Genomic DNA, 23,972 nt, shown 5'->3' with positions numbered 1-23,972 from the left:
GCCGACTTTATTTTCACTAACCACTAACAACTAAACACTAACCCATTGTCCTGGACAGACAGTCCAGATAGCCGAGTGTGTGTGTGTGTGTGTGTGTGTGTGTGTGTGTGTGTGTGTGTGTGTGTGTTCAGGACAGTGTGCTTGAACCTTAATTGGAGATAAGCACAAAGAGAAGTATAAATGAAATGAGGTGAAGAAAGAAAAGATGGTACAAAAAGCAGGGGCCAGTAATATATTTATTTATCCTACAACTTACCCATAATATTCACTGTCATAAACCCATTGGATATTTACCATTATTAAAGGGACATTCCTGAGTTTGCTGCAATTTTTAAGATGTTATCGACTAACAGAGACTTTTTAACGATTGTAATTACATAGCAAATATATTTTTCTGCATAAAATACTAGTGGCTGTATAATAAACGTGTTTCTGATCGTTCTAATATTTGTACTAGGTTAACTTTTATGTTATTTTCTAAAATATGATTTTTTTTGTATGCACGAAATTATTTGAAGACAAAATCCAGTTTGGGCTTCTTACAAATATTAAGACGACCAGAAACACATTGAATATACAGACACTGATATTCTAAAGAACAAAATATATTTAATATGCAAGTTTAATCTTAGACATATTTTATTAGTTGGAAACATCTTACAATGGAGCAAACTCAGGAATGTCCATTTAACTCGGTTAGTAATGTTTTGCTGTCAATGGGTCATTTGTTTACAGCCAACAAGACATGTATACCTGAGCGTAACGTTTTGATGAGATTTAGTTAAAGTGTGTGACGTCATATTACTTCAGAACTTTGATTTATTAAATATCGATTTAAAATGTTATTTTACAAATGTTATAGGATAAATAGAATTCGCGACTCGTGTTTTTATTATGTCAAATATGAACCTCGTCTAGTCAATCGGTATGTCTCGGCAGTGGCTCGACAAATACCGATTAACGTAGACTGTTGATATTTTCCAAATTAAGAAAAAAAAAAAACACGTGAAGAACCCAGGCCTGTCTGTATGATCTTCTCCAGCTGAAAAACAAAACAAAATAATAACAACAACAACAACAACAACAACAACAACAACAATAGTAATAGTAATAATAATAATAGTAATAATAATAACAATAACAATAACAATAGTAATAGTAATAATAATAATAATAATAATAATAATAATAATAATAATAATAATAATAATAATAATAATAATAATAATAATAATAATAATAATAATAACAACAATAACAACAAGAGGCGTATAGGCCTATAGAGTTATTAATTTTCAATTTTATCAATAGTAGATAATTCTTTAATTTGTAAAGACCACGTTAGAATATGCATATCGAATTAAAAATGTATGAGACATATTTTAATATTTGTAAAGTGATTTTTTATTTTTTTATTATTATAAATTGTATTAAAAAAGTTGTTATCGTTGTTAGCTTTTGTTGACTTGCCCTGATTGTAATAAATTCTTTCAGAACTAATCAATAAAAAGTCCAGCAAAATTTTTTTAAAATTGTCCATTGTAAGCTGCAGCTTTATTCACTTTATATTTGTTATTTTCTTTCTTTAAAGAAATATTCATTATTTGGTGGGAGCTGCCCCGGAAATTCACTGTTCTGCACTTCAGAAGAACCGAATAAAAATTAAAAAACCTACCAGGAGACAGACTTAAATAGTTTTAAATGTTAGGATTTAATTTAAAAGTTTTTTTTAATTAAAGGGAAATTCATGAATTTAGAAATGTGACAGACACCAGACAAATTGGCGACTGAGAAGTCCCACCAACGAATGTTATAGCGGAGGTAAACATTTCTATTTAAATATTTTAAATTTAAAACTCCAGGAGGAAAATTTAATAGACTTTGAAAAATGTTCAATATTACTTTTTTTTATTAAACTTAAGTTTTAATAATAATTCAAAAAGTCAAATGTATCTCTCTATTAGTTTGTGAACACTCACAGGCACCAAACTGTAGAACTATTCGAATAAAATTCTATTTTTAAAGCTTTAATGTTAAATTTCAATTGGAAACTTTTTAATTTCCAAAATATATATCTATTAGATTGTGAAGACTACCCCAAAGATTCATTGCACTAAGTTTCAGAAACATTCAATCAAAACTGTAGAAGACAGACTTGTAAAGAAAAGTGGACGGACGGACGGATGCCGGACAAATCGGTAAAAAAAAAAATCTTTTGACGAACGTCATAGCGGAGCCACAGATTGGAAACGTACCTTTTTGTACTACCACCCCACATATTTTTAACTAGGTACGGCCCTGGGAGAACGGGGCACAGCGCCGCACAGGACACCGCTACTCGAGTCGTCGTTTTCATTATTTCCTTGTATCTTCGTTTGCCGATCCCAATTAGCGCCCCTTGTTGACCTCATTATTCTGTTTTGTGTTGCTTGAGAAGACCGGGTACTGAGGTAGGAATGTCTTTGTTATCGGTGTATACTTCGAGTACATCACGTGTACACCGGCATTGCCACTATCTTATAGCTCATTTTAGACACAACCAGGCACCAGCCCCAATATGTCATACGTATTTTTAGACACGTAGTCGAGTTTCATCGCCAATTATCTAGTCTGGCGTCTGTTGTTCATGACGACAAAATACAAAACCTGGCGTTATATTTGTGATGATTATAACAGTTTTTAACCGTGTGTGCTATGTATTTACCTAATTCTGAAATTTATTAGTGTAACATGCACGTGTTTGTGTACATTTCAAACTGCATTTTTTTTTTGGTACTGGCTAAAAGTCGTATCTAAGCGGAACGATTTAAGCCTAAAGCAGGTGGGATATGTACACAGGCCGATGCAAGCGTACAATGGTTATTACGTCACGCGTCGTCTATTTGACACACACACGAATGTACACATAATTTACGACACCGGTGTAATAAACAGCATTCCACTGTCCTATATTAGCCATATTTATTGTACACGTGTAATACTTCTCGATGTAACAGGTTTACGTATGGCTGTATAAACATAATGATTAAATGATTCATAGCTGACAAACGTATGCGGACACATTTCGTTTCCTTCTTCCTAATTTCCATGTAGTGTCTACACAAAGCATGTTAGTCATTAAATTTTTCGCGGGCCTTTTCGAGGTTTTGTTTTAATATTATACAGCGAATCTATGCTATATCAATAATAATGTGTCACGATGTGTTTTCGTGTTTAACCAATTTCCGAGGTTGTAATCCAACTGTCCGGGCATACATCTCGCCTAAGCGGTGTACAAACTTTAATAGTTGGCTGTGAGTTGGGTTGGTGGGGATAGGCGCACGGGCTCCCTTTTTTTGTATAGGCGGTGGAGGGCAAGCTGATTTTTGACTGAATTTAACGAAAATGCCCGAATCTGGATAACAACGTTTATTCACATTAGCATTACTACCAAACAGCTACATGTATACAGTGGCGTAGCCAGCATTTCCTCAGATTTGTTTTATCTTTCCCATGACGCTGATATTTATTTTATAGGTCTGGGCTTGCCTCGCGGGTTTTTTCCTCTGGCTACGCCCCGTGCATATATAGGGCTGCTAACTAATTTTATAAATATAATTATATGGCAGTACATGTACATGGTGAAAAGGTTTCAAGCCAGTTAATTTTGCTCTAGAACTGCTAGTGTGTGTGTGGAGGGAGGGGGGGGGGGGAGAGGTATGGTGTGCTGGGATGCGAACCCAGCAACTACCAGCCATAAAACGACAATCCTGAGTTTGTTGCCATTGTTGCCGACTAACAGATGGTTTAATGACTGAAAGTTCATATTCTCCGGGGGCAGATCTTGGGGGTGGGGGTGGGGCGGGCAGGGGTCTGCCGCCCTCCTAAATTTTGCGAAAGTTACATTAATATTATGTATTCATTTTCTTTTTTTTAACGATCCCCCTCCAAACCTCCCCCAAAGTTCCCGTGGCATTCCACCTTATGTCACTCCCAAATGGATTTTCTGGATCCGCCACCGTTACTGTCACATGATCTTTTTCTTTCGTTGGCTTACATTTTCGTGGTTTTGCTAAACAAAATAATAATAAAAAGACCCCAGAAATCCCCCCCCCACCACCCCCACCACCACCACCACCACAAAAACAACAATACACATTTCGTTTGGTACTTAAATCGAATCGAATATGTGTATCATAAATTCTTCTAATATGTATACACGTATGCTTTTTTCGTTGTGTTCTTGAATTTGTATACAGCACTTTTCCTCGAAAGAAAAGAAAGAAATGTTTTATTTAACAACGCACTCAACACATTTTATTTACGGTTATATGGCGTCAGACATATGGTTAAGGACCACACAGATTTTGAGAGGAAACCCGCTGTCGCCACTACATGGGCTACTCTTCCGATTAGCAGCAAGGGATCTTTTATTTGCGCTTCCCACAGGCAGGATAGCACAAACCATGGCCTTTGTTGAACCAGTTATGGATCACTGGTCGGTGCAAGTGGTTTACGCCTACCCATTGAGCCTTGCGGAGCACTCACTCAGGGTTTGGAGTCAGCATCTGGATTAAAAATCCCATGCCTCGACTGGGATCCGAACCCAGTACCTACCAGCCTGTAGACCGATGGCCTGCCACGACGCCACCGAGGCCGGTCTTCTTCTCGAAGGTTCATCATTCAATGTTTTGCCTTTACAATAGTTTGACACCCAATAGCCGATGTATTTTTCGTGCTGGGGTGTCGTTAAACATTCATTCATTCATTCATTCATTCTCCTCGAACTACACGAACATTGTGTTTCTGATCGTCTTAGTGTGTATACTAGTTCAAACTTCATTTTATTTCCTAATATGATTATAGGTTTTTGTACGCTCAACATTATTGGGAGAGCAAATCCAGTTTGGTTCATTTTCAAACGGGACGACCAGAAACACATTGAATACACACACTGATATTCTAAACACGAATCTACTGTATATTTAGTGTGTCATTTTAGTCACTAAAGGATTTTGGAAAACTGGCTTATGAGTGATTTATGAAAGCATTTTCTGTTTGTGGGAAATATTATCTGGGCTAGCAATGTAGCATATGCGATGGCTTGAATGTGTTTGTTATGCATCGCTAGCGAACACTAAAACAGTTGCAGAGAATATGTTTTAGATTAATTAACAATAAATAGCTTCAGAACTGTGATATATGAAGCTAAACATCTGTTCCAATCCAGTGAGGATGAAATATATTTCACCTAGCTATTCTGCGGCGAAATGCAAGGTGTTTGTAGGGAGAGCAGGTGCGGATCCATGTATGGTTGCATTTGTTGGGTGTACGTGCAACTAAATGAATGGAAGTTATAAAGTTATATATTAGCGGTGAATGCACTTTAAAATATGTGTGTGTGCGTGGGGGTGGGGTGGGGGGTGGGGTTATTTTTGTTGTGGGGGGGGGGGGAGATCCAGACCACTTCGCCCACCACCCTTATCCGCGTAGGTGCGACGTTTTAAAAAGGGCACCTACAGTTTTCAGGGAGGGGAGGCAATGCATAAAAAGAGCAGTTATGCTAGTGTCAGACTATTAACTGTCACAACGAAGTTGGCCAATTCTACAGTTGTGTTGTAATTTCCCCAACTCCCGACTTACGACGAGTGCGCTCAGATTAACAACCGATCGGTCGTAGGAGTTGTATACGACGAGAATCGAGTTGTAAGAGCGCTCAGACTAGCAACTGGACAGTCGTAAAAGTCGAGAGATCGGAGAGATGGCCAACTCCGTCGTGGCAGTTGGTAGTCTGACGCCAGCATAACATACGGCACGTTTCACACAGAAACACAGTAACCAAGATATTACATGTCCACTAAAAATATATAACCATGTGCTAAATGCTGGAGTTTTGTTTTTGTTTTTTCGGAGCACTTTGAATTTAGAGGGGGGGGGTGGTGGTGCGCATCCCCTACATTCCACGGCGGCATCACAGGATACAGTAGGGCGCTCGTCACAGGTACGATGGGTCGCACGACTGTTATATTTAAGGCCGTGGTATGTACTGTCCTGTATGTGCAGGGCGTTAAATTTGGCACGAACGATTCTGTCGTTCGTCTGTCGGTTATGCAAAACCAATATCAACATAAACGACGGATCGTTCGTGCAAAAGATGTAATCGCTCGTCAGAAAATTAAAAAAAAAAACGTGTGTTAGCTAATATCATCAATGTTTTGGAAAGCTTCATGTGGTGGGAAATCCCTGACCTAGATGTACGTCATATGACAAGTGCTTGATGGTAATGTTCTAACCAGCTTTCCATCCGTCGTTCAAGGTGTCCAGCTATTTTCTTCATGACTACAGTCACTTTCGTTATAAAACACTACCTACATTGGCACGCCACCAACATATTTACAATTCGCTGACATTTGCAGTCGTCATGATATTCGGTGTTTGAAGCACGTCACAGAACTTTTATGAGTAGTTTCTTAGAATATTATATAATATACCGATGCAATTTAATGACACTGATGAAAACAAAATATGTTTTGAAAATAAAAATAGACGTGTGTCATCATAAGTGCACGAGACGGGGGGAGTGCTGGAGCAAAACCCCAAATTCGGGTAAAAATGGTAGAGATAATCGGGCAAAATGTGCTAACCTGAGACCTTTTTACCATAATATATTTCATCATTCTACCATCAAAATTAGTTGTAATCGTTTGCAACCCTATAATCGTGATTCGTTTGCAACCCTATATAATTGTTTGGTAGTAATACTAATATGAATAAATGATGTTATCCAGTTTCGGGCATTTTCGTTTAATTCGGGCAAAAACCAGCCTGTCCCCTACACAAAAGGGAGCCCATGCGCCTATCTATCTCACCGCTACTCCAAGCCAATCGAAATAAGTCAGCTGATTACGGATTTTCCGCGAAGTTCAACACTTGTAGCTTCTTTCAGATTGATTCGAGTCTATTAATAACAAACATGATGACATTCTAGCGACTGTACCTAGTGTCGGGACAAAATGACCGTTATTAACCGTGTAGCTACCGTTAGACTGATCAGTTTAAAATCCATTTTGCCTGTCACAAGAGCATGTAGTATTATTAACATGCACCGCGGGGCGCGAGATCTCGTGACAATCGTTTTCTCGTTATTATGAATAGCATTTTACAGAATTATTTCTCATTTCCAACGAATCGAAACTAGCTTAATTTTTATTTTCGCCTGAGAGCTTTCAAGTTAGTCCTAGCACACAAAAAGTATATTTTCGTAATAGAGAAAAGCAACAAAAATCACTCATCTTAGATTCTCGTTGCCCATTAACTTTTTCATTTTTATTTAACTATTGAAGAAAATCGTTCGTGTAATCACTAAAACCACACGAACGACATATTGGTTGTCTGAAAAATTCAAATTTTATGCCTGATGTGGGAAAGTGCGTATTAAAAAAACTCTTTCTGTTTTATCAGTGAGAGTAGCCCATGTGACTTATGTCTGGGATGGTGCATATAAAAGATCCCTTGCTACTAATGGAAAAACGTAGTGGGTTTTCTCCAGAGTTGTTTTAAGGATTCGCGGGGCCTGTAGCACAGATAACAGCGAGTCCCCTTTCCCAGGATATATATTTTGCAACCCCCTCAGGGAGAGGGAAACATTTACCTGGGGGAAATAACTGTACTCATCACCGTGGGGCCCTTGTGTGCTACTAGGATAAACCGGCTCTGGATTTTTCTCTTTAACTGTTAGAATTACCAAATGTTTGACACCCACTAGCCAATGATTTATAAATCAAATGTGCTCTAGTCGTGTCGTTAAACAACACAAACTTAATTTAGTCCCTGTGGTGGTAGATGGTTTGTTCTATCTGTGTGTGGAACATAGCCCAGTGGTAAAGTGCTCGTTTTGTGCACGGTCGATTTAGGATCGATCCCCGTCGGTGGGCCGGCCCATTGGACTATAATATATCAGTCGTTGTGCACTGACTGGAGTCCCAGTCACTACACAACGACTGGTATATCAAAGACCGTGGTATATACTATACTGTCTGTGGGGTGGTGCATATAAAATACCCCTTGTTATTAATGGAAACATGTTGCGGGTTTCCTATCTAAGACTAAATGTCAAAATTACAAAATGTTTTGACATCCAATAGCCGATAATTAATAAATCAATGTGCACCAGAGGTTTTATCTTCTGTCTGTTTCCCGCCTAAATGTAGAAATAACCACAAGTTAGACACCATATTATAGGGTAGTTGTAATGTGTGTTTCCCGCCTAAATGTGGAAATAACCACAAGTTAGACACCATATTATAGGGTAGTTGTAATGTGTGTTTCCCGCCTAAATGTGGAAATAACCACAAGTTAAACACCATATTATAGAGTAGTTGTAATGTGTGTTTCCCGCCTAAATGTGGAAATAACCACAAGTTAAACACCATATTATAGGGTAGTTGTAATGTGTGTTTCCCGCCTAAATGTAGAAATAACCACAAGTTAGACACCATATTATAGGGTAGTTGTAATGTGTGTTTCCCGCCTAAATGTGGAAATAACCACAAGTTAGACACCATATTATAGGGTAGTTGTAATGTGTGTTTCCCGCCTAAATGTGGAAATAACCACAAGTTAGACACCATATTATAGGGTAGTTGTAATGTGTGTTTCCCGCCTAAATGTGGAAATAACCACAAGTTAGACACCATATTATAGGGTAGTTGTAATGTGTGTTTCCCGCCTAAATGTGGAAATAACCACAAGTTAGACACCATATTATAGGGTAGTTGTAATGTGTGTTTCCCGCCATAATGTGGAAATAACCACAAGTTAGACACCATATTATAGAGTAGTTGTAATGTGTGTTTCCCGCCATAATGTGGAAATAACCACAAGTTAGACACCATATTATAGAGTAGTTGTAATGTGTGTTTCCCGCCATAATGTGGAAAGAACCACAAGTTAGACACCATATTATAGGGTAGTTGTAATGTGTGTTTCCCGCCTAAATGTGGAAATAACCACACGTTAAACACCATATTATAGAGTAGTTGTAATGTGTGTTTCCCGCCATAATGTGGAAAGAACCACAAGTTAGACACCATATTATAGGGTAGTTGTAATGTGTGTTTCCCGCCTAAATGTAGAAATAACCACAAGTTAGACACCATATTATAGGGTAGTTGTAATGTGTGTTTCCCGCCTAAATGTGGAAATAACCACAAGTTAGACACCATATTATAGGGTAGTTGTAATGTCTGTTTCCCGCCTAAATGTGGAAATAACCACACGTTAAACACCATATTATAGAGTAGTTGTAATGTGTGTTTCCCGCCTAAATGTGGAAATAACCACAAGTTAGACACCATATTATAGAGTAGTTGTAATGTGTGCTCATGTCATATTTGGGACGGGACATATCTCGGTGGTAAAGCGTTCGCTTGATGCTCGGTCGGTCTGAGATCGATCCCCGTCGGTGGGCCCATTGGACTATTTCTCTCTCCAGCCAGTGCACCACGACTGGTATATCAAGGGTCGTGGTATGTATTATCCTGTCTGTGGGATGGTGCATATAAAAGATCCCTTGCTACTAATCGAAAACAGTAGCTTCATATGACCGTAAATAAAATGTGTTGAGTACGTCGTTAAATAAAACATTTCCTTTCCAATACCCGATGATTAATAAATCTATGTGCTCTAGTTGTGTCGTTAAAGAAAAACAAACGTTTTATCGTCTGTTTCCCGACTAAATTTCGAAATAACCACAAGTTAGACACCATATTATAGGGTAGTTGTAAAGTGTGCTGATGTGTCGTTAAAGAGATATTCCTTTGTTGTCTATTCCACCAGCACCTCCCCTTAGATCCGCTCCTCACTGTATAATAAAGAGATGACATGCTCGTGAAAACACCCACACTGGCACTATTTGCATGGTCCATGCACGTGTCGTTAATGACGCGGTTGAAGGTAATCATATTAATGGTCTATTTTCCATTTGTCATGGATGCGAGTGTCATGTTTTACTATTTCTATATTTATTTGTGATAAACAACATCATCATCATTAGCAGCAGCAGCAGCAGTAACATCATCATCAACATCATCATCATCAACATCATCATCAACATCTTTATCAACAACAAACAAACAAAATTGATACACAGGGATGTGATTTTTCAGGTTCATAGTAATTTCAGCTTTCGTTTGTGCGTAAAATGATTTTGACAAAGTAGATTGGGATTGATCTGAAATGCTCAGTAATTGCCTTTATTTATGTGTCGTATTGAGGTTTCAGTATTTTGAAAATCATTATAAATTTCAGCTTTTATTATTATAAGGATATCCTGTCTAAAAATAATTATTCACAAACACCCGCCTTACCCCACCCACCCACCCCAAAAACAACAACAACAATGTTGCTGGTACCATTTATTTTCCGTTTATTTTCAGATCTCGAATTTCAGTCATGAGATCGACACACGTGCGCTACTACAACATGGAACCAGTCATTCTTCTGTTGATGGTGATGACCTGCAACGGGTTGTCATGGGTAAACAACATGCTAAACGTCACGGCTTGCAAGGGACAGGTCGCAACGTTCAACTGGCTTTACAAACTGTCGCCAAGTGAAAAGGTCTCTCAGATAGCCTGGGCCAAAGAACCAACAACTGACATTTCAGTTTGGGACGGGTCCAAATTCTTCATCCCGGATGGCCCATTCCACGATCGGGTGGAACAATTTCAAAATGGGACGCTTATTTTAAAATCGTCCGAGATGGACGACCTTGGTACTTATACAGTGCAGTTGACGGTAGATGACCCCGACGCTGGAACGAAAATATCATCAACAGCTAAAGGCGTTTTACACGTGCAGGACTGGGGTATGTACATTGGAGATTTAGCCACAGGCGTCGGAAGGAAAGGAAAGGAAATATTTTATTTAACGACGCACTCAGCACATTTTATTTACGGTTATATGGTGTCAGATATATGGTTAAGGACCACACATGTATTGAGAGAGGAAACCCGCAGTCGCCACTTCATGGGCTACTCTTTTTCAGTTGGCAGCAAGGGATCTTTTATATACGCCATCCCAGAGACAGGGTAGTACATACCACGGCCTTTAATATACCAGTCGTGGTGCACTGGCTGGAACGAGAAATAACCCAATGGGCCCACCGACGGGGATCGATCCCCAGCACAAAGATACACACTGGCTATTGGGTGTCACAAAAGGTAAGTATTTGAAAATATAACTATGCGCCCCAGCATTAGGAACATGAAAGTTGATTTATTTAATTTTATCCATTTATTTATTTTATGTGGTATGGAAGGGGTTGGGTGTGTGTTTAGATCATGGATACTTAACTTTGAAAAAATATTCTTCTGAAAATAGTTTCAGATCAAAGCCACATAACTTTGAAAGTTAATTCTTGTGAACATCCTGATTTAGATGGTGAGCACATAACTTTGATGTGTTCTTTTCACCTGTAGCTGCACCCTCACTTAGGAGCCCACCAGCTGACAGCAGCCCCCCTGTCGATGGATGTAAAGAGTTTCGCTGTTTTGAGAATCTCGTGTTTCTCGGTCGACCGCCCGTGCAGTTCCAGTGGAAGGTAGGTGTGACTATCGGAAAAACTGGCTTTCAGATGTATGGTTATTAATAGCAGGCACGACGGAGCAGGGGTGGGGGTCTCTAACGCCTCCAATAATTCAGAATCAAAACTGTTATTGGTAGTAAATCTTAAGGAAGAGATGAATTTTACTTGTAGAATGCAGGAAATTGCATCTAGTTTTCAAAACGTCACGGGGGAGCATACCCTAGAACCCACTAGAAACGTTGCTGTGCCTCTTCAATCTCAGTCAGCCCCCTCTCCAACTGTCTACTTGCTTCCGCCGTGTCTGAATAACAAGTTCTTGTTTTTATTAAATCCATTTTGGAAGTAACAACTGAGGTGGAACATAGCTCAGTAGAGCGGTCGCTCGAGGTTTGATGGATCAAAGAATTGATCATCTACTGTGATATGTCAGGACCCGTGCTGTTAAACACGTTAGCGGGGAGGGACGTAGTCCAGTGGTACAGCGCTCGCTCGAGGTTTGATGGATCAAAGAATTGATCATCTACTGTGATATGTCAGGACCCGTGCTGTTAACACGTTAGCGGGGAGGGACGTAGTCCAGTGGTACAGCGGTCGCTCGAGGTTTGATGGATCAAAGAATTGATCATCTACTGTGATATGTCAGGACCCGTGGTGTTAACACGTTAGCGGGAAGGGACGTAGTCCAGTGGTACAGCGCTCGCTCGAGGTTTGATGGATCAAAGAATTGATCATCTACTGTGATATGTCAGGACCCGTGCTGTTAACACGTTAGCGGGGAGGGACGTAGTCCAGTGGTACAACGTTCGCTCGATGCGCGGTCGGTGTGGGATCGATCCCCGTCGGTGGGCCCATTGGTCTATTTCTCACTCCAGCCAGTGCACCACGACGGGTATATCAAAGGCCGTGGTATGTGCTATCCTGTATGGGATGGTGCATATAAAAGATCCCTAATCGGAAAGAGTAGCCCATGAAGTGGCGACATCGGGTTTCCTCTCTCAATATCTATGGTCCTTAACTATGTCTGACGCCATATAACCGTAAATAAAATGTGATGAATGCGTCGTTAAATAAAACATGTCTTTTTTATGAAACGTTAGCGTGTATTCGAAACTCTGTTCTGGTGTGGGGGACGTGTTCCTAATCGTTTCGAAGAGGCAAGAACGTGTTCCTGAACATGTTCCCGTTCTCAAAAAGTAGCCCAACTTGCAATCTGATTAAAATTAGCTCTACTGGGTCTACCAGTAGATCTAACAACATTGCGTGGACTCACGTCCAGGTGACATTTCATATAAAAAAAAAAAATAATAATATCAACCAATTACACTTCGCTTTTTATAGCGTTATTCGGGAGCATACAAATTCTAAAATTATCGGGCGAGACTATTTAGGCTATGCAATAGACGAAATTGTTGGTCTATTTCAACTTTGAAAAAAAAAACCAAGGGGGAAAATGCAGTAATAAACTCTGAATTGTATACTAGTATAAACAGATTTTATAGCTATACCATCACGTTTTTTTTTTTTTTCGTCTTGAAACGAAACCAGAATCATTTCGACATAATCCCAAATGTTTTCAAATTCTTTTTAAATCACTGGCATGATTTTGCATGTAAGGTTTTGATTGGTCGAATGGAAGGTCAACTGGACATGAGCTCCAACGGGATGCTGTTAGATCCACATGTAATAGTGGAGCTAATTTTAATTAGATTGCCCAATTGGTAAAGCGCTCAGCTGATCGCGGTCCGTATAGGATCGATCCCAGTCGGTGGGACCATTGTGCTTTTCTCGATCCAACCAGTGCACCTCGACTGGCATAGTAAAGACCGTGATATGTAATATCATGTCTGGAATGGTGTATATAAAATATCTCTTGCTACTTATACCGGGGCGTAGCCAGAGAGGATAAAACGCCGAGGAAAACACAGACCTGTAAAGTAAATATCAGTGTCATGGGAAAAATAAAATAAATCTGGGGAAATTCCAGACGAGGCAAGCCTTGTCTGCCTCATGCTGGCTACGCCATTGTAATGGAAATGTGTAGCGGGTTTTCTTTCTAAGACTATATGTCAAAACTACCCAATATAGTATTGTTAAAACAATACAAAGTTTAACGTTCATTTTATTTTTAGCACGACGATGACGTCATTAACGCAAGCAGTCGAGGCAGCTACAGCTACCTGTCGGTGTGTTCCGACGACGACAAGGGACAATACTCGTGTCAGCTAATCGGCGACGCTCTACAGTGCCTATCTCCGGAAGATGCTATGAGAAACCCAGTGGTGTTCAATGTTCCAGACCCAAAGGCATCAGGTAGAAAACCTTTATGGAGATATCAGTAGCAGATTCGGGGGGGGGGGGGGGGGGGGGGGGGGGATCCAGAGGTCCAGACCCCCCTTTTTGAAAACTGACCATAACCTGTAAGGGGAATGTGATTATTATATTAACTGCCCTGTGTAAAAGGAGAGATCAGTCATCACATTTGGACACACCCCCCCCCCCCCCCCCCCCAACACCACCTTTCAGAAATCCTGCATTCGCGCCTGGATATAAATATGCATTTTTTAAAATCCAGGGTATGGTGTGTGTGTGCGTGTGTGTGTGTGTATGCGTGTGTGTGTGCGAGTGATCTGTTTAAAGAGTGGGCGGGATTTAGCTCAGTCGGTTGAGTGCTCTCTTGAGGTGCTAGGGTCGTAGCATCGAACCACCTCTATGGATCCAACCAGTGCACCACAACTGGTCAAAGGCCGTGGTATGTACTTTCCTGTCTGTTGGAAAGTGCATATAAAAGATCCCGTGCTGCTGATGGAAACAATGTAGCGGGTTTCCTCTGATGACTAAATGTGTCAGAATTACCAAATGTTTAACATCCAATAGCCGACGATTAATTAATCAATGTGTTCCTGTGATGTCGTTAAATAAAACAAACTGTTACAAGAATTTGTAAAATGATATGACATGTTAGTTCACTAGTTACTGTAGCCCGAGTACTCTGCCGTTCGAGGCTTGATACGCGGTCGGTCTGGGATCGATCCCGATTGGGCTATTTCTCGCTCCAGCCAGTGCACAACGACTGGTATATCAAAGGTCTTGGTATGTGTTATCATGTCTGTGGGATGGTGCATATAAAAGATCCCTTGCTGCTAATCGAAAAGAGTAGCCCATGAAGTGGCGACAGCGGGTTTCCTCTCTCAATATCTGTGTGGTCCTTAACCATATGTCCGACGCCATATAACCGTAAATAAAATGTGTTGAGTGCGTCGTTAAATAAACAATTTCCTTCCTGTCGTTCGAGATGGACATTTTGACGGTTATGATCGCTCTCTCAGCCAGAGTTAACTCTGTAATGACAGTCTCCAACGCTCGACTAAAGGTCAATTCATACTTTATTGCCGACCTCATGCGAAACGGAAATTTATGTTTTATTAGGTCGATGCATTGTAAACTAAAAAGCTTGGAACGAACATGCACCAACCTTTAATATGAACTGTGTTAAAATCACTGTGACTTTACTGAAAAGTGAGGTTTGGGTTTGAACAGAAGCAGGACTGGACTGGGCGAGTCAACTACTCGCCGACAAGATTCGGCGGTGAAGTATAAATCTAGCTTAAATCAATCTGTCGCGACATATGCATGTGGTTAGGACACGGCGATTAAAATCAATGGTTTCTGTGCCTGAACCTCTTTTGTGTGTATTGGCACGTTAATAAAGTAACCGTAACCTTAATGGTTTCTAAAAAATCTTTTGTATCACTCGCGTCTGGTTAGGATAGAGCTTTCATGTTAAAATAACCAATTTTGGACACCTAGCAGTTTATGGTTTAAAATGTACTGGGGTGTTGTTAACCAATCATTCCTTTCCCTTTTGTTTCCAGCAAGCTCGGGTCTGTCTGCGGTAGGAGTTGGTATTTCCATCACCGTGGGGATAGTTCTGCTTATAGCCGCCAGTCTCTTACTGGTCGTCTGGTGGCGGAGAAAGAAGAAGCAAGAGCAGAACTACAACACAACATCAGGTAGGACTCCGGCTCTCTGTTATGTTTCATAGACAACAGAACTACAACACAACATAGGTAGTACTCGGGCTCTCTATTATGTTTAATAGACAACAGAACTACAACACAACATCAGGTAGGACTCGGGCTCTCTATTATGTTTAATAGACAACAGAACTACAACACAACATCAGATAGGACTCAGGCTCTCTGTTATGTTTAGTAGACAACAGAACTACAACACAACATCAGGTAGGACTCGGGCTCTCTGTTATATTTAGTAGACAACAGAACTACAACACAACATCAGGTAGGACTCAGGCTCTCTGTTATGTTTAGTAGACAACAGAACTACAACACAACATCAGGTAGGACTCAGACTCTCTATTATGTTTAGTACACAACAGAACTACAACACAACATCAGGTAGGACTCGGGCTCTCTATTATGTTTGGTAGACAACAGAACTACAACACAACATCAGGTAGGACTCAGGCTCTCTGTTATGTTTAGTAGACAACAGAACTACAACACAACATCAGGTAGGACTCAGGCTCTCTATTATATTTCATAGACAACAGAACTACAACACAGCATCAGGTGGACTCAGGCTCTCTGTTATATTTCATAGACAACAGAACTACAACACAGCATCAGGTGGACTCAGGCTCTCTGTCATGTTTAGTACACAACAGAACTACAACACATCAGGTAGGACTCGGGCTCTCAATCATGTTTCGTAGACAACAGAACTACAACACCACATCAGGTAGGACTCGGGCTCTCTATTATGTTTAATGGACAACAGAACTACAACACAACATCAGGTAGGACTCAGACTCTATTATGTTTGGTAGACAACAGAACTACAACACAACATAAGGTAGGACTCGGGCTCTCTGTTATGTTTGGTAGACAACAGAACTACAACACAACATCAGATAGGACTCAGGCTCTCTGTTATGTTTAGTAGACAACAGAACTACAACACAACATCAGGTAGGACTCGGGCTCTCTGTTATATTTCATAGACAACAGAACTACAACACAACATCAGGTAGGACTCAGGCTCTCTGTTATGTTTAGTAGACAGCAGAACTACAACACAACATCAGGTAGGACTCGGGCTCTCTGTTATATTTCATAGACAACAGAACTACAACACAGCATCAGGTAGGACTCAGGCTCTCTGTCATGTTTAGTACACAACAGAACTACAACACATCAGGTAGGACTCGGGCTCTCGATCATGTTTCGTAGACAACAGAACTACAACACAACATCAGGTAGGACTCGGGCTCTCTGTCATGTTTAGTAGACAACAGAACTACAACACAACATCAGGTAGGACTTGGGCTCTCTATTATGTTTAATAGACAACAGAACTACAACACAACATCATGTAGGACTTGGGCTCTCTATTATGTTTAATAGACAACAGAACTACAACACAACACCAGGTAGGACTCAGACTCTCTGTCATGTTTAGTAGACAACAGAACTACAACACAACATCAGGAAGGACTCAGGCTCTCTATTATGTTTGGTAGATAACAGAACTGCAACACAACATCAGGTAGGACTCAGACTCTCATTCATGTTTAGTACACAACAGAACTACAACACATCAGGTAGGACTCAGACTCTCATTTATGTTTAGTATACAACAGAACTACAACACAACATCAGGTAGGACTCCGACTCTCTATTATGTTTAATGGACAACAGAACTACAACACAACATCAGGTAGGACTCAGACTCTCTATTATGTTTGGTAGACAACAGAACTACAACACAACATAAGGTAGGACTCGGGCTCTCTGTTATGTTTGGTAGACAACAGAACTACAACACAACATCAGATAGGACTCAGGCTCTCTGTTATGTTTAGTAGACAACAGAACTACAACACAACATCAGGTAGGACTCGGGCTCTCTGTTATATTTCATAGACAACAGAACTACAACACAACATCAGGTAGGACTCGGGCTCTCTGTTATATTTCATAGACAACAGAACTACAACACAGCATCAGGTAGGACTCAGGCTCTCTGTCATGTTTAGTACACAACAGAACTACAACACATCAGGTAGGACTCGGGCTCTCGATCATGTTTCGTAGACAACAGAACTACAACACAACATCAGGTAGGACTCGGGCTCTCTGTCATGTTTAGTAGACAACAGAACTACAACACAACATCAGGTAGGACTCGGGCTCTCTATTATGTTTAATAGACAACAGAACTACAACACAACATCAGGTAGGACTCAGACTCTCTGTCATGTTTAGTAGACAACAGAACTACAACAAAACATCAGGAAGGACTCAGGCTCTCTATTATGTTTGGTAGATAACAGAACTGCAACACAACATCAGGTAGGACTCAGACTCTCATTCATGTTTAGTATACAACAGAACTACAACACAACATCAGGTAGGACTCAGACTCTCTATTATGTTTGGTAGACAACAGAACTACAACAAAACATCAGGAAGGACTCAGGCTCTCTATTATGTTTGGTAGATAACAGAACTGCAACACAACATCAGATAGGACTCAGGCTCTCTGTTATGTTTCATAGACAACAGAACTACAACACAACATCATGTAGGACTTGGGCTCTCTATTATGTTTAATAGACAACAGAACTACAACACAACACCAGGTAGGACTCAGACTCTCTGTCATGTTTAGTAGACAACAGAACTACAACACAACATCAGGAAGGACTCAGGCTCTCTATTATGTTTGGTAGATAACAGAACTGCAACACAACATCAGGTAGGACTCAGACTCTCATTCATGTTTAGTATACAACAGAACTACAACACAACATCAGGTAGGACTCAAGCTGTCTATTATGTTTCGTAGACAACAGAACTACAACACAACATCAGGTAGGACTCAGACTCTCATTTATGTTTAGTATACAACAGAACTACAACACAACATCAGGTAGGACTCCGACTCTCTATTATGTTTGGTAGACAACAGAACTACAACAAAACATCAGGAAGGTCTCAGGCTCTCTATTATGTTTGGTAGATAACATAACTGCAACACAACATCAGGTAGGACTCAGGCTCTCTGTTATGTTTCATAGACAACAGAACTACAACACAACATCATGTAGGACTTGGGCTCTCTATTATGTTTAATAGACAACAGAACTACAACACAACATCAGGTAGGACTCAGACTCTCTGTTATGTTTAGTAGACAACAGATCTACAACACAACATCAGGTAGGACTCAGACTCTCATTCATGTTTAGTAGACAACAGAACTACAACACAACATCAGGAAGGACTCAGGCTCTCTATTATGTTTGGTAGATAACAGAACTACAACACAACATCAGGTAGGACTCGGGCTCTCTATTATGTTTGGTAGACAACAGAACTACAACACAACATCAGGTAGGACTCAGACTCTCATTCATGTTTAGTAGACAACAGAACTACAACACAACATCAGGTAGGACTCAGACTCTCTATTATGTTTGGTAGATAACAGAACTGCAACACAACATCAGGTAGGACTCAGACTCTCATTCATGTTTAGTATACAACAGAACTACAACACAACATCAGGTAGGACTCAGACTCTCTATTATGTTTGGTAGACAACAGAACTACAACACAACATCAGGTAGGACTCGGGCTCTCTGTTATATTTCATAGACAACAGAACTACAACACAACATCATGTAGGACTTGGGCTCTCTATTATGTTTAATAGACAACAGAACTACAACACAACACCAGGTAGGACTCAGACTCTCTGTCATGTTTAGTAGACAACAGAACTACAACACAACATCAGGAAGGACTCAGGCTCTCTATTATGTTTGGTAGATAACAGAACTGCAACACAACATCAGGTAGGACTCAGACTCTCATTCATGTTTAGTATACAACAGAACTACAACACAACATCAGGTAGGACTCAAGCTGTCTATTATGTTTCGTAGACAACAGAACTACAACACAACATCAGATAGGACTCAGGCTCTCTGTCATGTTTAGTACACAACAGAACTACAACACAACATCAGGTAGGACTCAGACTCTCATTTATGTTTAGTATACAACAGAACTACAACACAACATCAGGTAGGACTCCGACTCTCTATTATGTTTGGTAGACAACAGAACTACAACAAAACATCAGGAAGGTCTCAGGCTCTCTATTATGTTTGGTAGACAACAGAACTGCAACACAACATCAGGTAGGACTCAGGCTCTCTGTTATGTTTCATAGACAACAGAACTACAACACAACATCATGTAGGACTTGGGCTCTCTATTATGTTTAATAGACAACAGAACTACAACACAACATCAGGTAGGACTCAGACTCTCTGTTATGTTTAGTAGACAACAGATCTACAACACAACATCAGGTAGGACTCAGACTCTCATTCATGTTTAGTAGACAACAGAACTACAACACAACATCAGGAAGGACTCAGGCTCTCTATTATGTTTGGTAGATAACAGAACTACAACACAACATCAGGTAGGACTCGGGCTCTCTATTATGTTTGGTAGACAACAGAACTACAACACAACATCAGATAGGACTCAGGCTCTCATTCATGTTTAGTAGACAACAGAACTACAACACAACATCAGGTAGGACTCCGACTCTCTATTATGTTTAATGGACAACAGAACTACAACACAACATCAGGTAGGACTCGGGCTCTCTATTATGTTTGGTAGACAACAGAACTACAACACAACATCAGATAGGACTCAGGCTCTCTGTCATGTTTAGTACACAACAGAACTACAACACATCAGGTAGGACTCGGGCTCTCAATCATGTTTCGTAGACAACAGAACTACAACACAACATCAGGTAGGACTCGGGCTCTCTGTCATGTTTAGTAGACAACAGAACTACAACACAACATCAGGTAGGACTCAGACTCTCTATTATGTTTAATAGACAACAGAACTACAACACAACATCAGGAAGGACTCGGGCTCTCTATTATGTTTGGTAGACAACAGAACTACAACACAACATCAGGTAGGACTCAGGCTCTCTGTTATGTTTGGTAGACAACAGAACTACAACACAACATCAGGTAGGACTCAGGCTCTCTGTTATGTTTCATAGACAACAGAACTACAACACAACATCAGGTAGGACTCGGGCTCTCTATTATGTTTCGTGAACTTCTTTAAAACCGGTCAGCAGGTACGATATACAGAAGCTGGTGATTTTGTACCCTTCCCTCCGCCATGTAACGTTTTGTGACGCCAAGACCATTCCACCTCTAAAATGACGTAACGCTTGTGTCGACACGCCCTATTGTTTTATTTCATTGTGTGGGAATCAGAACTGATTTCACTGTTAAGGTGGTGGTTTTTTTGTTTTGTTTTGGTTTTGTTTTTTTGTTTTGTTTTGTTTTGTTTTTTTAAAGCCCACTGCCCCCTTTCCTTTTACTCCTTTGAATTCCATTTCAAATCTTCTCGATTTTGCAACTCCTATCTTTCAACTTCTTTCACTGTCCACCTTCACATCCCAGTCCTTGTCTCTCCATCCCCGACTGTTAAGTTAATCAATGTTGAAAGTGAGGCCAAGTGCCATTATTATGTTGTAAAAGCAGTATTGATTTCTTCGTCTGGAACTGAATGTAGTGTTGCTTGGTGTTCACTTTTGTGTATCCAGCTATGTTGGCATTAAGGGCATATTTTAATGGGAGCAGGTCAACTCGCCCTAAAACCAACTCGCCCCACACTGTTTACTCAACTGATATCATTACCGTTTTAGTAATAATGTGCATTAAATATTGTTGAATATATGTACATAAGTCGGAGTCCAACAATCTTGTGATTATTTTAAGGAAATAAGGGATACTCTCACAAACGTCGTTAAAATAGGCTTGACAGTTCATTGTTTATCCGATATTAGGATCTCCCCAATATAAAACCATTTAATAAGTGATCGTAATAGCGGACGTTCACTGTAATATTAATAAATAAAATGACACCAAAGTTGTAGACGTCCATTTTTAATTTCGGACAGTAAAGTTTGGGGTGAGTTGTCCAAACACTGGGGTGAGTTGACCAGCATTCGTTTTAATAATGGGTTTTTAAACTGACCTTACAGTGTATAATGTTTGTCTTGTTTGCAGCCGAGAAGGAGAAAATGACACCTGAAGAACAACATCTTCGAGATGAGAAGAACCCCGAGGCATAACGAGATCACGAGAACCAGTCATGCAGGCGCGTGTGCAAACATGTATTTAGTGGGAGGGTGTAGACGGTGGCGAGTGAAGATTCTAAGGGGGTCGAGTGATGTTCCTTCCTGAAAATATATTTAATAAAACGAAAAAAAAAAAAACACATCCGAAAAAACAACAACAACCGATTTGGACAGGGAGGGGTGTTCAACCACCGACCCCAACCCCCCTCCCGCACACACGCCTATTTAGCCAGATACCCGCGCTTATAAAACTGCGAAAATCCAGTACAGTTGGTATGGTGTTGTCATGGCATTATTGTAAATTTCCAGACTGTTGGATGTCAATGATCAGGTCTTGTGGATATAGTGAATACAACACGAGAGGCCGCTAAATACTATTTGTCTTACAAGAAGATGTTTTAAAACGTATCTAACGAGCGAAAGCGAGTTGGTAAAGTTTTTGTCTCCCACGGCAATTTTTAAAAGAATTGCAATGGGTGAAACAGTCCACCGACGGCAATTTTGAACCTGCCTATGTCATTTTTTTTTAAGTGACATTTGCAGCAAAGAAACCTGACTGAAAGGCTATCTTGTTATATGTAGACATCTTTTTAAAAGTGCAAATGTTAAATATTGGCAGATAATGTACACCAGGTGTATACATTTCGCCATTGTTGAGGAGCTTTACCGACGACACAAAAGTGCAATCGGTGATGCTCTTTACCTACGGCAATTTATATCTCAACGACGGCAATTGCCGTCGGTGCCGCCCTGAGTTGTAAGGTAAATGGTATCTAACGAACACGAATGGTGTGTTTTATTTCTTACATATACTAAACAACCCCTCAGGTTTGGGAAGAATTATTATTAGCCAAAAACCAACAAAACAAAAAGCAACAACAGTAAACGAACAAAACATTAACACCCCCCCCCCCCCCCCAAGAAAATATTTTAAAAAAATAAAAATAAAAATAATAATAATAAAACACAAAAAAACCAACAAAACAACAACAACAACAACCTCACAACAAAAAACACCCACCTCTTAAATTATTGCCTCTTACGGAGTATAGATTCAAAACTTTTACACTGAAATCTCGTTCATGCAAATATCTTGTATTTTAACCCTAAACATTTTGCTAAAGTCTACAATCTGGCATTTGAAGTTTTTTTTAACCTGGACCTGATCTTTGAATGTTTTATAAGCGGGGGGACTGATCTTACTGTCTAATCATCATTGTATCTGATACGAGCCAATGGTATTTCCATGCCATGTGCCTCGTTTTACGAGCGATCGTAGCGCTAATGTTACTTCGTAAAACGGAGCCCAGGCGATTCCGAAAGTGTTGTTGCCAATAGGTTTGTCTCATTGGTATTTTAGTTGGTCGTATGAGAGGTCACTTGACTGTGACATAACGTTAGTTTTGCTCAGATCTATAACTATAAAATACAAAATAGTAAACATTAAGATCTGGTTGCAGTTCTAGGATTCATATTTATATATCTACGGTCTCACTACACGGATGTTAAATTGCCGAACTTCAAATGAAGATTGCCAATAGAAAGGGTTCTCGTTGGCACTAACGACATACACCATTGCCAACATACATTATATAAGCATTTATTTTCACTCTAAAATTGAGAACATTTCCGTCTCAGTTTTTTGCAGTATGACTGCATCTGGCTGTAGTACCGGTCTGAACAGGTGGTTCATTAACCGATTCACGCTGGTTGGCTCTTGTGCTATACACCCATGTCCCAAAAGGTTATTTTACAATATTACAAAATAGCACGGGCAAAATACAGCTAGAAGGCTTACCATTAAACATACATATTGTTTTATTTCTTCACCATTTCCTAGAAGTGAATATGTGAACCACAACTTGTGTCACAATTAGGAACTATGGTGGATAAGTGAACTCTCACCCGGAAGTCAACTGTGTAGTGAGACCTAAATTGCATTAAAGTTGTCAAAAAATATAGGCATTTGGGGAAATGTTCTAATTCCATCAGGAAGCCAGGTAAAACTGATAGTTACGCTTCGTCAATCAGCCCCATTCAAGAACAAATATTGGTATACTCCCATAACGCTTGTAGGCGTTTTATTCTTAAAACCTAATTAGAGATATATACTAGCCGTACACATTTACTCAGCAATATTATAGTAAAAAAACAACATTAATATAGGTACTTTCCGGTTTCTTTTGAT

General features: G+C 39.9%; 1 protein-coding gene across 1 annotated transcript; it reads left to right on the top strand.

Moving 5' to 3' along the window:
- The first annotated feature begins 2,395 nt into the window (after positions 1 to 2,395).
- Positions 2,396 to 22,304, top strand: LOC121386336. The gene is made up of 6 exons (XM_041517206.1): positions 2,396 to 2,450; positions 10,416 to 10,846; positions 11,460 to 11,581; positions 13,696 to 13,876; positions 15,439 to 15,576; positions 21,714 to 22,304. Exons 2-6 carry the CDS (start codon positions 10,432 to 10,434, stop codon positions 21,776 to 21,778), a joined length of 921 nt encoding a protein of 306 aa, XP_041373140.1. The 5' UTR covers positions 2,396 to 2,450; positions 10,416 to 10,431; the 3' UTR covers positions 21,779 to 22,304.
- Positions 22,305 to 23,972: the final 1,668 nt, after the last annotated feature.

This window comes from Gigantopelta aegis, chromosome 12 (assembly GCF_016097555.1).
Source record: "Gigantopelta aegis isolate Gae_Host chromosome 12, Gae_host_genome, whole genome shotgun sequence".
Classification (NCBI taxonomy): domain Eukaryota; kingdom Metazoa; phylum Mollusca; class Gastropoda; order Neomphalida; family Peltospiridae; genus Gigantopelta; species Gigantopelta aegis.
The sequence above is the reverse complement of the archived record's forward strand: the minus strand, read 5'-3'. Positions and strand labels throughout refer to the sequence as shown.

Excerpts from the sequence above, each read along its gene's own strand:
- LOC121386336 (XM_041517206.1), top strand. The coding sequence starts at position 10,432 with ATGAGATCGACACACGTGCGCTACTACAACATGGAACCAGTCATTCTT. Across the intron at positions 10,847-11,459 it reads TTTACACGTGCAGGACTGGG|CTGCACCCTCACTTAGGAGC; the intron begins GTATGTACATTG and ends TTTCACCTGTAG. Across the intron at positions 11,582-13,695 it reads CCGTGCAGTTCCAGTGGAAG|CACGACGATGACGTCATTAA; the intron begins GTAGGTGTGACT and ends TTTTATTTTTAG.